A 13,714-nucleotide genomic window follows, 5' to 3' on the forward strand; every position below is an offset into this window, starting at 1 on the left:
TTTTTTTGTTTCTTTTCTCTATCGCCGAGAACTTAAAAAAATAGAAAGAAACTCTTGTAACTAGGAAACAGCAGGTGCATCGCACCAATTTGTTTGCAATCACTTCCTACGTTTTTCTCTTTTTTTCTTTCTTTCATAGCATCGACCGCGTTTGCACCGTCGAAGTGAGAGCGTCTTTTGTTCAAATGTAGTGTGGACAGAGAAGAGAGAGAGCAACATCTCTCGTCTATTAATCACATTTTATCGTATTTATATATAATATAATGTACAATATGCAGCTACATTATAATTATCGGTATGTCCAACGCATTCGAAACTGACAACACTGTGGGGGAGTACTTTAACTCTTTCTTTCTCCTTTCTCACAATTTTTTTTTTTTTTTTTTTTTTTTAAATTTGTTTTCTTCATCGAAGGTGTTGTTTAAATTATTCATTAATCAATGTGTATATCGTATGTTTCAGAGTTAGGTACTTTAATATAATTACTTCCAAGTTTTTTTTTTCCACATATTCTCGCGTGGCATCTCTGTGTAAAAAGTGTAACTATAATGCTAATATAATAATAATAATAATTATAATAATAAGTTGCGCAAGGCAATAGTCCGGTGTGGGCCGTCCGATCGCGTGTTGTTTGCGGCCGCCTTCACACTCCCCTTCCCCCCTTATTTTTCTAAAAAAACTTGCTGACACGGAGACTTTTCTCGGTAATAACTCTTCTATATCCTCCACTCAAGATCTGAGATCTTGCGGTCTGCATTGTTTGTTTTTTTTTGTTTTTTATTTTTTTATTTTTTTTTATAATGGTACTCGGTCGCAGGGGGGATGGGTGTGCAACTGGTTTTTTTGTATGATGTTAATATAGCAACTGAATGTTGACAGAATAATTTTCCAATTAGCGGTTGGCGTTTTTCAGCTGATTGGAAAGCCAATCGAGACCTTCGTAAAGTCCGTCCCCACTTGTGGCGCACGTTGCTTGAATGTACCAATTGCGATTACGTAAGGAATGCAACCCCAACTTGTCAGTGATCTCTGCTGCATTCATTGCGTTTGGCAGATCCTGAAATAATTTTACTTGTTGCAATATCATTTTCCACTTTGGTTTTTGTTTACTCCAAGTTGATAAAAAAAAAAAGTCAACTTACTTGTTTATTAGCAAATATTAAAAGTACTGCATCTCTCAGTTCGTCTTCTGCTAACATTCTCATCAACTCTTCACGTGCCTCACCAATACGTTCCCTATCATTACTATCAACGACGAATATCAACCCCTGTAAAAAAATTTGGTACCAAAAGATAATGGAATAAAATCTGTAAGACAGAAATAAATCATTAGTCAATTAATAATCAATATTAAAATACACGTACTTGTGTGTTCTGAAAATAATGTCGCCATAGAGGTCTTATTTTGTCTTGGCCACCCACATCCCACACAGTAAAACTTATATTCTTATACTCAACCGTTTCTACATTGAAACCTGAAATAATATATTAACATGATGTAATATCATATTTTTATATAAATATGTAATTATCTCGTTAATTATAAACTATAAAAATATGTTATTGCTAATGTGTGAATAATTATTTATTAAATATAACATTTAACCATATTTTTTTAACTTGTAGATATTAAACAGTAACAGATTTGTGCTTACCTATAGTGGGAATTGTAGTAACAATTTCCCCTAATTTTAATTTGTACAATATTGTGGTTTTACCAGCTGCATCTAGCCCTACCATCAAAATCCTCATTTCTTTTTTGCCAAAGAGGCCTTTGAATAACGTTGCGAACATATTCCCCATGATTGACACTAGTTACACCAGAACCTAAACCCAGAATTATCTCAATTACACAATATTTCTATAAAGTATATTAAGATATAACTGCACTGATACTTATAATTGTGTTTATTTTTCTTTAAAATCCCGTATAATATTACACAATAACACACACACACACACACATAACTTATCAGTTCTTATTTCAATTTATACATTTCAGTTACAACAAAACACTAAACCTCAAAATATGAAAAAATAATATAAAAAATACAAATCACAGAAACAAGAGCACTTAAAAAAAAAAAAAAAAAAAAACTAACTGCTCATATTTCATTGGAGCTCAAACGATATTAGGTACTACTGCCATAAAACTGTACAAGTAGCGTGAGAAAAACCACAAATTGCCTGAATTACAAATGCTATTTGATAGTCACAATGACAAAAACGTAATATGGTGCGCATCAACATCTTTGTACTCTTCTCACACGTTGTCTTTTACACGCAAAATCAAGGGAGAGACGAAAATTAATATGCAAAAAAAAAAAAAAAAAAAAACATTGCGTGAAACAGTGGATTCGCACGTGGACAAGTGGAAACGATCCTGTTTCGTGCCGATCGACACGCGTTCTTCGAAATACATACGTGATGCAGGAAAAAAAATTCTGTTCCGGGACAACGTACTCTCGGATACATACACACACATACACACGTACGTAACGTCGTGTGTGGCGTCACACAAAAGCCCCCGCGACTAACCTGATCGTCGTAAAAACGCGTAACTTGCGCGATCGAGGATACGATGACGGGCACCGGCGGGGAAATCGCGCCTCGTCTCTTTACAAAGACCGAGGTGGAAAGAGGAAAAAGATAAAAAAGAAAAAAAAACGAAAAGGGTCATATACACACGCTCATGCTGCCCTGCTCTATCGATTCTCATTTTAATACATCGCTACGAGTACTGGCATACCCTCCGGGAGATCACTACAGACTCTGCTTCGTCGACGATCTACGCAGTTTTTAACGGGGGTGTTCGTACTATTTAAGAGGCCGGTGGTGCCGTGATACTGCCTAGAAGGGCGGCGGTATAATTGTGCGGTTTTTGCGAAGACCACTCTGCGTACACCCGGTTGTCTGTCACCTTCGACCTACTCCCCAGCGAATCCCGTCTCGGAGGTTCGTCCGCTCAAAGGTCCATTACCCGGTGGCCTGCACTTATGATCGAGTTCCCCGGTAACGCCACGTCGCACATACACGCCACTTGCGTTACTTACGTTTCAGTAAAAAAGATTATTTTCACGGGAAACGACAAAACATAAAAGCAACACTCTCGAAAAGTACCGTATGTCAAAATGGCGGACGTGGAAAGGAGTCATGCCTAATGCCACGTATAGGGCCACCGGACCGTTGCGATTGGTTCGGCTGCGGGTCACGTGACAGCCGCTGGTCGTAAGTGGAAATTGGTCGCGCGACATCCTGCCAGGCGGCGCTCCCGAACGTCCTGATCGGAAATTTCGAAATAGCTGCCGATGTGTTCGCCGCGTCGATACTTCGATCGATAACAAAGAACAGACACAGATGATATATACTATAAAAATAATTTGTAGTTTAATTTTTGTTTTAGATTCCATGTTTTTTTTTTTTTTTTTTCAATTTCGCTGTGTCAATTATGAGTGTTGAGCGATAAAGTGTGGTGTAAATTAGGTTAGTAATCACGTAGAACCATTGTGACACGCGTACAGAGTTGGGTTATCCGAACATTTTTTAGAATATTTTACATTTTATAGTTTTTTTTACTGCAAAATACGTCAAAAACGTATAAGACGTATATTTATCCTTAGTCTAATTATTACATTAGTTGACAAATTTTCCAATCCTGTTGATTGGCTACAGAATAGAAAAGTGCTGGAAATTCGACAATTTCTCTACTTTAGAGTTCTCTATTCTGTACACTTGTACTGACGATTGTCGTAACGAGTGTACAGAGGAGTGCACCATATCGTGCCGCGTTCAGGAAAAATATTTCTCGGAAATTTCTCATCTGGGTGCCCTTACTACTGCGCGCCGTACTTCTATCTCGGGCTATTGACAAATCAACCAATCAAAGTCTTCTAAGGACAAAAAATGGAAATGAGAATAGAAGGCTGGATTGGTTGATTTTTTTATCTTTCATTTTTTTTGTCTATACTCGGTTCAATGAGAGAATAGGACACCCATGGACAAAAATGCGTCCGTTCTGCGCATCTCTTCTACCAGAAAGCCCCCCACTCCACAGTGCTGTACCGCTTGTACAATCTTCACACTTATATAAACGTTTTGATTTATATTTTGATTACATTGAATTATTTGATTACACATTTACTATATTTAATTACATTAAAAAACTTGATAGTACATTAAACTGAAAAATTATTTTATTCACTGAAATCTAAAATTAGGCCTGAACGTGCTGTATCTATGTTTACGGTACTGAGTAGTGGCGGGGCAATATCCCCACTTTGACTGTTTTTCTTTCCCTATGCGCGAGTAGTGTCGTATTCTCTCATTGAACCGAGTATACTCTTACTGCCTTACTACCTTCATTGTAGACTGATTCTTAAGCATCAAGCTGCTTTTACATGAAACGTTTACTTGCGTAAGGGTAACTTGCGTTAAGCTTATGTCACACTACGGATTAGGATTGAGATTGGATTGCAATTTGGCCAATCAGAGCGAAGATCAGTAAACTTAGGATTGATTTTCTTTCTTCTGATTGGTCAAATTTCAATACAATCTCAATCCCAATCCGTAGTGTGACACAGGCTTTAGCTACTCAAATTGTCTCAGCTACCATACGCAAATACGCTGAGATGATTTTGAATTTACATCACCGGTAAGAGTGTGAATCTAACCGACAAAAATGTAAATTTAATCGACCTAGATACGAGCCTGACCAGTTTCTATGTGAACCTAACCAGTCAGAATGTAAACCTAACCTAACCTAACCAGTCAGGGTGTGATTCTAACGCCTGTTTTCACCATCTCCGATTAACTTAATCGGCTGATTATTTCATTGGAATTGCCAGTCGCATGAATCGTTTAGCAGACTAGACCAATCACGACTGATACTTAATCGCCGATTTAGTTAATTGGAGATGGTGAAAACGGGCGTAACCGACCAGTATGTGAAGCTGGCTGCGGTCTATTTCATGCTTAAGCGCATATTTATCTATAGTATACGTGACATATACTACAGATAAATGCGCGATTAAGCATGAAACGGACCGCAGCCTATGGCTGCGTTCGAAGAGCTATCAGCACTATTACGTCATTCTATCTTTGTTTTACATCTAATGAGCAATAAAGATAGAATGATGCAACAGCGCTGATAGCGCGCTCCCCGAACGCAGTCTATGTGAACCTAACCCTAACCGACCGAGACATGAACCTAACCTAACCTAACTGATCAAGATGTGAATTTTACTGGTCACGATGTAAAGCTAATTGATCAAAATATGAAATTTAACCTGATTGGTCAAGATGTTGTAGTAAAGACTTAGGTGTCCTGTAAACGGACATCTAAGCACATCTAAGTTCGGTTTTGTAAAAACTAAAACGGTTTTACCAGTACGTGTAAACGTAGTCAATTTTTGACACTTGGATTCGTACACACATTGTAAGAGAATAGAACCGCACGCTCTCTCTCTCTCTCTCTCTCTCTCTCTCTTTGTGTTCATAGCGCGGAATAGAACCATGTTTACGTTTGGACATAGCGTACGCCAGAGATGCCAGTTTGCGGACGCTAGCAACATGCTGCAGCAAGTAGAGGGGACACGCACACAAGCAAGCAGCCACTCGCCGAGGCGCTGAGCGCACACGTACACGGCTGTTCGCCTGTGTGCGTTTTGTCTGTGTATCCCCTCTACTTGCTGAGCATGCTGCTAGCGTCCGCAAACTGGCATCTCTGGCGTACGCACCGACAAGTCGCTCGTGGATATGGCTATGTAGTTGCCAATGTGCACCACCTATAGCGCTGACTTACAGGGCGGAAAAGCTATTCCAATTTTTTATATGACCCTGGCCGCTCTCAGTCTTCTTTTTGCTATAACTGGCGTGTGTGGGTTTCCCTTCATGCTCACTGAGCCACTATGAAATCAAATTGAATTAAAGATTTTGCCAGGGGCACGGTGCCATAATTGCAAAGAAGAAGAAGAAGAAGAATTAAAGATTTTGTCCTTCTGAACGTTTCTGATTATTACAACTTGACAACAACGTGATCTTGATTTCTGTGTTTTGAAGCCGGATCTACGATAACCGCATTTGACGTTATGGGTCTCTTCTACAGAGCTACTTCTGTACCAAACTAATAACCGCAATTCTTCAATGAGTGAGATAAATAGTATAATGTAACTTCAATGAGAATGTGTTTTTTTACTACGTAAGGGCCTGAGCACAATAGAGAAAATACCTCTTAGGAATAGGAATTAAAAACAGAGATTAAATGTACTGCACAATGCAAAAAAATAAAATATATAAATGTATATAAATATAGGCTGTATATCATGCAGCCATGACATACTTCCTGTATTTATATGTTATAGTCAGTTTTTTTGTCATTGTATAGTACATTTAACTTCTATTTCTAACTCTTATTCCTAATATATTATTTTCTCTATTGTGCTCAGACCCTAGAGATAACAAAATACACATATAGGAAGAGAATATAAAACAGGTTAGTTTAGGGAAAATCCCTGTTTAAAAATCAAAAGCATTATACAAATTGCTTATTGTAATTTTATTAGTAACAAAATAACGTGTGTATATCAATATATGAAAAATATTATACAGTGTACACAAATTGTTTATTATAATTTTATTAATAACATTTTATCAATGTATATATATCAAATGAAAGAATATACAAACCATACAAAACTGCTATACATTTAGTAAAAAATATAAAATATTTTTTATACTTACAATAGATTACAAGAAAAAATAAATAATTTTTCGAATATAATAAAGTAATAAAATGAACCTCTTAAACAAGATTTAGTCAAATAATTATTAGATAATTATAGATAGATAATTATGTGGTGAATATCTTTTACATCTTGATTTCATTTCGCTTTACATCCTGAAATCTTTGTGTAGTCAGATATAAAGAAGTATCATTAGCATTGTAAAATCTATGATATAAGTACTCACTTTGATGATTTTTCATCAATGCATAAAAACGAAAAAAATCGAGTCCTGCACTTTGTATGGCATATAATGGAGCAAGTTTTACATTTTAGCACTATTTTTGCAAACCTGATTCTGAAACATGAAGAACAGTAATGTATCCGTCACAATTATATATACATATGGTAGTAATGCTATATATATATATATTGCCCTCTTTATATCTAAAATATCCTATCTAGCATATCAGAAGAATCGAAACAACTGAAGTTTTATTCTTTTGTTTGTGCTATCAGCAGTTAGGACAATTAAGTTAGACACTTCTAGACATCTATAAAGCCTTTAGGATTTACTAGCTTCATTTAGAATTTTAAAAGATGGAACATGTGTAGAATTTCCAATATATCTTGAAAAGTGCAAAAATGCGAGATAGGACATTTTTAACCAAGGATGGCAGTATATACATGTCATATAACTTATTTTTCCAATTAATATTTACCTTTTATTACATCCAATACATGTTATTGGTGTAATAACTATCTTTGACACAATGTTGTGATTTGCATTCAACAACAGTTTCGGTTCAATATTCTTTTTATCAGATTTAACTATTGCAGGTATAGTTTTACTGGATGAATTAAATTCTGCTACTTTTTCTAATGTGCTGCATTGTTTGTTTGCAACATGTTCGTTATTGACCTTGTGTTCTTTCCGCAATCTCTGCCATTGAGCTTTTCTAAATGTGTCTAGGTCGGATTCTTCAGATTTAGATAAGAGATTCAGATCGCTTAATATCGAACCGGTTGTATTTGTAGTCATACTACTACATTTGCTGCTGTAAATCGTTAAGTTACACAATGTAAGTAAAATGTATTATTAAATTATTTCTTCGCAGCAAAGAAATTGTACCTACTGTTTGTCTTTGATACTCAGACTATCAAATTTGCTCTCGGCGTCGAGAAATTCGAGTTTTTTCCTGACTTCCTCGTCTAAGTTTATTTGTTTATCATTGAACAGTAATCTTCGAACTGTGTTAACTTGCATTTCCTTTATCGAACAAATAGGCTTGAGTCAATATATCATACACTCAGAATTTTTGAAATTTATTTATTTATCTACTTATTTATCTATTTATTTATTTTCTTGTGTAAAAAATTATCAATAACAATTAACGTACCAATAAGTTTTTCTCGCGTTCGATTGCTCGAAGGTTACGTGTTCCATCATCCAAGGCTTTTCGAGCGCTGCTTAATTTCTGATAAAGTCTCGCGGTCTCCTGATGAGCGTTTTTTAAATCCACATAGAGCTGCTCGTATTCTTCCAAAGATATCCATTTTGTTTCCGGTATGTCAGTCAAAGCTGCAAATTATCAATTAAACAGATTAATTAATTAATTAATTAATAAACATACTAAATTGTGAGATCGGCGAGAATCGTAGAAAAAATAGTAATTTATTTATCTGACCTTTATTTATCTTGTTGCTACTCATGTTGTTTTACAAATTTAAAGCACTTGCTTTTTAGTTTCTCAATGCAAAAGTTCTCGAAGTATCCTCGCACGTTTGTAAAGAATCTGCTCAGTCTGGAGTGAGGATTTAGAAGAAATCTGTTTTGACGAAATGTGTTTTCGATGTAACATCCGTTGTAATCGCGTTGTCCTTCGAGTCTATTCAAATCTATACAGTTTTGCCAAACAAAGTGAAGTCGGAAACTCTTAGATAATTTCATCTGTGTTTATATGTAGATAAAACATGATAATACACAATTCAGATATACGTGTATCCGTATATATTATTCTAGATAAAATGAACAATTCAAGAAATTATAATCTAAATCTTTTCTTTTGAAACATACTTTATGTTAAATATGTGCTTGACACAATTGAAGAGCAATCGCGCAACGTGGTTTTTTTTATTTACAGACCGAACAAGTAAGTTTAATAAAAAGAAGAACAAGGAAAAAATGCCGCCGCAATTATTTCACAGTTTTGGGAAAACGCCTTTTAAAAACAAATCTGAGATATATAGCGAATTAATGGCAGACTTGGAAAGAGTGATCATTGACGACAAATATTTGGAGAAATCTGAAATTCAGGTATCTCAATAAAGTTTTTATGTCTAAGCGCGTTTTTTGCTTCTTTTCTCTTTCTTTTATAAAAAAAAAAAAAAAAAAAAAACACTTAAATGTTTTTCTTATTCTCAAACAATTGTAGGAAAAGATCGACGTTCTCTGCAAATGGTTGTGTACGACACCCAAAACAAGTATTTACAGATTAGACAATTTCGCAGATCTGGAGAAACTACTGAAAGCGTTAAAGCAGGTAAAGTGTTAAAGAGACAAATGTGAAACCAGATAACAGATATATAGGTAAACTTTATTAATAAAGTTTAAATAATTAATTTTTCGACATTTTTATCAACAAAAGATATCAAACTAACAAATAATTTTTCGATCAATTTGCCACGTGCTGGATTTAACATTTTTTAACGTGTAAATTTATTACACAATAATTCGAATTGAATTTAGTTCGAAAATTCACATTAAATGCTTGTTTTGTATCATATACATGAATTACTTATTTTACTTTTTTATGAGATTTAAAAAATCCATTGCAAACAAGACTTTGGCCAGGAGTCGAACTTAGATTTCCCGTATTCGCGTAGTTTTTTAATTTTATAAAAAGATGATTAAATTTTATGAAGAGGGAAAGTGATAATTTATATGTATGTGATGCGAAATAAGCATTCAATATCAATTTTTGGAATAAATTCAGTTTGAATTATTATGTGCAATAATTTACACGTTTAAAAATATATTTCGCGCGTGTACATCAACCACAACATGGCTCGTATCAACCGAAAAACTCTTTGCTAGCTTGATACTAGATGAAGTTAAAATATGTGCAATATGTAAATTTGTTTACAAAAGATACTATTTTTTACACAAAAATTTTATATATGCAATACAAATCATATTAGGATAATAAGCCAGATCCGTCTGTTCACTGCTTGCCGGATCTTCCGAATGAGATAGTCGCTGTTGACTGTTGGAATTCGTCGGTGCCGCTCGACTTGAAACGATATCCGGACGAAATTATTGTTGACGCTGCATGCGGAGCAGCTGTGCTAAGAGGATCTCATATTTACGCTCCCGGTATTATTGGCATGCCAAATGGTATAATTGTCGTACGTGCAGTTCTTTTTATAAATTATCCATGAAGAAGAATCTTAGGTGATGTAATTAATTTCCTTACAGGTTTAACCGTTGATACCAAAGTCAGCGTATTTGCCGATGTTGTCGGTCAATGTAAAAAGGGTTTAATTAAACCTTATCCAGAAAACAATAAAATATATTTAGGCAACGGTGTTCTTCGGCAAACGAGGAAACAATTATTTGGTAAAACCGCGAAACATCCGTGGTAAGGACAAAAAGATAAAGAAATACTTGTGTGGGCACACACAGGTTTTTATTTCGACATATTATGTTTTCATAAAAAGAAAATTCTCTTCGGTAAACATTTACATAAGTCAATCCCTTCAAAAGTCAATGACCTTAACATATGTTGTCAACAACATATCTCCGAATAACAATCAAAAGGTTTTAGCCATCGCTGTTTGTTAAAAAATTATTCATAAAAATATTTGTCTATGATCTTTGTTAATTAAGATCTCGGTAACTATTGCGAATCTAGCAAAATGGTATAGGATTTTTTGACGCAGTTTTACTCTTTCTATTTGTTCACAAGAGATGTTATATCAATTCTGGGACACCCTGTATATATATTATAATTTAAAAAAAAAAAAAAAAACAAAGTATATACTTAGAACGAAAAAATTCCCGTTTAGTGGTATTGCAGTAAATATGATCGACGTGATCTCGCGAATTCCACAGTTGAATATAGATAATGAATCTCTAAGACCGCAAGCACTACTTCAAAATTTGCCGTCTATCATATGTAATCTGGTTTTAAGTCCCCAACCAGGTGAGACAATCCTAGATATGTGCGCTGCACCTGGTAACAAGACGACACATATTTCAGTTCTCATGAAAGAACAGGTAAACTTTCAAAAGAAAAATTATTATAAACTATGTAACGCAGGCTTTATGTTTTTATATATTTTGGCACTCTTTGATACAATAGAAACAAGAAAATAGAGATAAAAAGTGTTCTCGCAATATTTAGGGTACAATAATAGCTCTGGATAAAAATCCAGGTAAAGTAGCGCGATTCAAGGAAAACTGCAAAGGCAAAAATATTAAAATATTTTGTTACGATGCCACGAAGGCTGTCGTACACGAACGTGAGCGCAGTTCCGCTTGTATCGACGATCAGCCTCCATTTGAGGAAAATCACTTCGACCGTGTTCTCTTGGACACTCCGTGCAGTGCGTTAGGTCAGAGACCGCAACTTTATAACACGATCACGTCGGCACAACTTCGTTCCTACGTTTCTCTGCAACGAAATCTCTTTTTTGCCGTAAGTTGACGAATTAATTTTGTCCGCATCATCAATACAAATATATATCTGCAACACATCTGCACGTATTTATTACATATTTAGAATGTCTCATGATAAGTGTCGTTTGATATATCTCTTGAACGGTAGGACAAAAATGTAAGGACACTTTTATCATGTTTTTTTTTTTATGTAGAATGTCACTGTGAAAAAAAAGTTTTTATTTTCAATGGTTCAAGGTTATAACAAGACCATTTCGTGTCTTTTATATGGAAGACTATTTTTTTGTTTTATTATTATATAAAAACAGAAAAAAACAAGTTCAGAATGTGTCTTTGAAGCGACCAAAAAATCATGCATTCTATATAAAAAACATAAAGTAATCTTGTTAAAGATAAAACATCTTGTTGAAGATAAAAAAATTCTTTTTTCACAGTAACATTCTACATAAAAAAAAAACATGATAAAAGTCTTTACATTTTTGTCCTATCCTACTTACCGTTCAAAAGTTATATCGACCGGCACTTATCGTAGGACACAATATTTATATATTGTATATTTTATTAAGACAGTACGTATCTTTATATAGGCTGTCCGTCTTTTGAAACCGGGTGGAACGTTAGTATACAGTACGTGTACTGTGACAATAGCGGAGAATGAAGGAATCATTGCCTGGGCACTGAACCGATTTCCAGAGTTAACGTTGAAATCTGTGAAAGATCAGATCAAAACGGATAGATATGGCACTCATGGTTATATTATAGATGGGTTTGTGAGCGAGAACGCAAACAAAGTGCGCAGATTCGGCCCTGAAAGTGATTCGGTCGGCTTTTTTATTGCGTGTCTCAGAAAACAATATTCCTAAACAGCGAAACGCGTTGTGCCACATGTGAACAATTATTTTAATATTGGTTTGTATATATAATAATATTATTTGTGTTTACAGAATTAAAAAAATGTATTTATATGAATATGAAAGAGACACCTTAACTTTGTTTGTGCTTGATTCACATCTCCAATGATTTCCGTCGATATTACGGACCAATTGTCGCAAATCATGTACAATGTTTCCGCCTATATTTGAAAATCAAACATTATTTAACAGAAAAAAATAGAAAAGACAATTTTTGTTTTATAATTTATACGCATTCCGAGAGTATTGGGGAAGAAGTGAATGTACAGATGACCCACTAAAATTAAAATTAACACATTTTCCTCTTACTGTGTATGTAGATTAATTATATAGAGTAAAAAAGCTTTCCTTCCTCACAAGAGTTTGTTGATTTCCATAGGATTTCTGTAATCCATTGCTCATCCTTTGCTTGCAGAATTATTTTGCGAATATTGAGAACATGGGATATTGGTCATTGTGTAAGAATAACGCGAGAGTATAAAACATTTAATTACACTTACATTTTTAATTTTCTCAATAGGCACTTGTGAATTTACTTGCCTCTCAATATTGGCCTATCTCTCGACATCCGCGTAATGTAACGAACACAGACCGTCCTTGCTGTACCTTTATTGTTAGCGTTTCTTCTGGCTCGTCCAAGACATCAGAACGAAAACAGATAGTTAGTTACGAGTTATTTTACGTGCATTCCAGGGAAAATGTCACCTGTTTGTCCCTTAGATTCGATCAACGGTAAATCGCGAATAACTCGTCTCGTTGTCAGTTGAAATCTGGCTAAGGATGTGCTCATGTTTTGTCAGCACGACAATTTTCTATTATTTGAAATAAAAGAATATATTATTGCACTTAGAAATTGTTTTTTCTGCAGCATGTACAATATTCGGTATAATTTATTTAACTCATAGTTGCTAAATTCTACAATATTAGAAATTGCAATTAAGACTCTCTTTTGAAACTCCGGTTTTGAGATTTGTCTCTCAGACTGATCAATGAGAAAGATAAATCACCTCCTCTGGGGGAATAATAAAGAAAATAATATGTAAGCTCGCGTTGCTACATATTTTTAATTAATTACAAAGACACATATCTGGATAACATATTTTAGAATATTATGCATATATTTAATATATATAATACATACATACATATGTGTGTGTGTATGTGTGTGTATTATCAAAATAAAAAAATAAAGTAAAATAAGAGAAGTAATCTGAGCTTATATATACTTGGCACGATATCTTCTCATGACTTTGTCATAATCGTGAATGTTGTTGTTTCTGTTATCGAATTTTTTTCAAGATTGTTTCTAAAAAAGAGACTGACTGTTTGTAAAGAATCATCATAAAAGAATTTAAATTTTATTTCAAATTAATAGCAATGTTGGGCAAAACTTATGTGATAAA

General features: G+C 34.5%; 3 protein-coding genes across 18 annotated transcripts; 1 reads left to right on the top strand and 2 right to left on the bottom strand.

Moving 5' to 3' along the window:
* LOC109864153 (ADP-ribosylation factor 1) lies at positions 1 to 3,179 on the bottom strand. Of its 5 annotated transcripts, none has more exons than XM_020445099.1 (5): positions 3,121 to 3,179; positions 1,656 to 1,827; positions 1,366 to 1,475; positions 1,143 to 1,268; positions 1 to 1,057 (listed from the first exon to the last, which is right to left on the bottom strand). In XM_020445099.1, exons 2-5 carry the CDS (start codon positions 1,801 to 1,803, stop codon positions 893 to 895), a joined length of 549 nt encoding a protein of 182 aa, XP_020300688.1. In that variant the 5' UTR covers positions 1,804 to 1,827; positions 3,121 to 3,179; the 3' UTR covers positions 1 to 892. The 5 variants fall into 5 exon arrangements, with proteins under 5 accessions (XP_020300688.1, XP_020300686.1, XP_020300687.1 ...); XM_020445097.1 differs by having other exon boundaries at positions 3,054 to 3,140; XM_020445098.1 differs by lacking the exon at positions 3,121 to 3,179 and adding an exon at positions 2,819 to 3,114.
* A 2,682-nt stretch (positions 3,180 to 5,861) lies between these two features.
* LOC109864135 (putative methyltransferase NSUN6) lies at positions 5,862 to 12,619 on the top strand. Of its 10 annotated transcripts, none has more exons than XM_020445054.1 (10): positions 5,862 to 6,196; positions 6,444 to 6,490; positions 7,693 to 7,801; positions 8,864 to 9,036; positions 9,155 to 9,262; positions 9,921 to 10,116; positions 10,198 to 10,360; positions 10,788 to 10,998; positions 11,126 to 11,419; positions 11,988 to 12,619. In XM_020445054.1, the coding sequence occupies exons 4-10, from the start codon at positions 8,905 to 8,907 to the stop codon at positions 12,261 to 12,263; spliced, it is 1,380 nt and encodes a 459-aa protein (XP_020300643.1). In that variant the 5' UTR covers positions 5,862 to 6,196; positions 6,444 to 6,490; positions 7,693 to 7,801; positions 8,864 to 8,904; the 3' UTR covers positions 12,264 to 12,619. The 10 variants fall into 10 exon arrangements, with proteins under 10 accessions (XP_020300643.1, XP_020300645.1, XP_020300644.1 ...); XM_020445056.1 differs by having other exon boundaries at positions 5,862 to 6,164; XM_020445055.1 differs by lacking the exon at positions 7,693 to 7,801.
* Positions 6,500 to 11,962, bottom strand: LOC109864137 (rac GTPase-activating protein 1-like). Of its 3 annotated transcripts, XM_020445063.1 has the most exons (7): positions 11,898 to 11,962; positions 8,408 to 8,618; positions 8,120 to 8,301; positions 7,856 to 7,989; positions 7,442 to 7,777; positions 6,967 to 7,077; positions 6,500 to 6,902 (listed from the first exon to the last, which is right to left on the bottom strand). In XM_020445063.1, the coding sequence occupies exons 2-7, from the start codon at positions 8,430 to 8,432 to the stop codon at positions 6,866 to 6,868; spliced, it is 825 nt and encodes a 274-aa protein (XP_020300652.1). In that variant the 5' UTR covers positions 8,433 to 8,618; positions 11,898 to 11,962; the 3' UTR covers positions 6,500 to 6,865. The 3 variants fall into 3 exon arrangements, with proteins under 3 accessions (XP_020300652.1, XP_020300654.1, XP_020300651.1); XM_020445065.1 differs by lacking the exon at positions 11,898 to 11,962 and having other exon boundaries at positions 6,500 to 6,895; positions 8,408 to 8,855; XM_020445062.1 differs by lacking the exon at positions 11,898 to 11,962 and having other exon boundaries at positions 8,408 to 8,855.
* Positions 12,620 to 13,714: the final 1,095 nt, after the last annotated feature.

The sequence above is a fragment of the Pseudomyrmex gracilis genome, unplaced genomic scaffold (assembly GCF_002006095.1).
Source record: "Pseudomyrmex gracilis isolate BER0280 unplaced genomic scaffold, ASM200609v1 scaffold_17, whole genome shotgun sequence".
Taxonomy (NCBI): Eukaryota; Metazoa; Arthropoda; class Insecta; order Hymenoptera; family Formicidae; genus Pseudomyrmex; species Pseudomyrmex gracilis.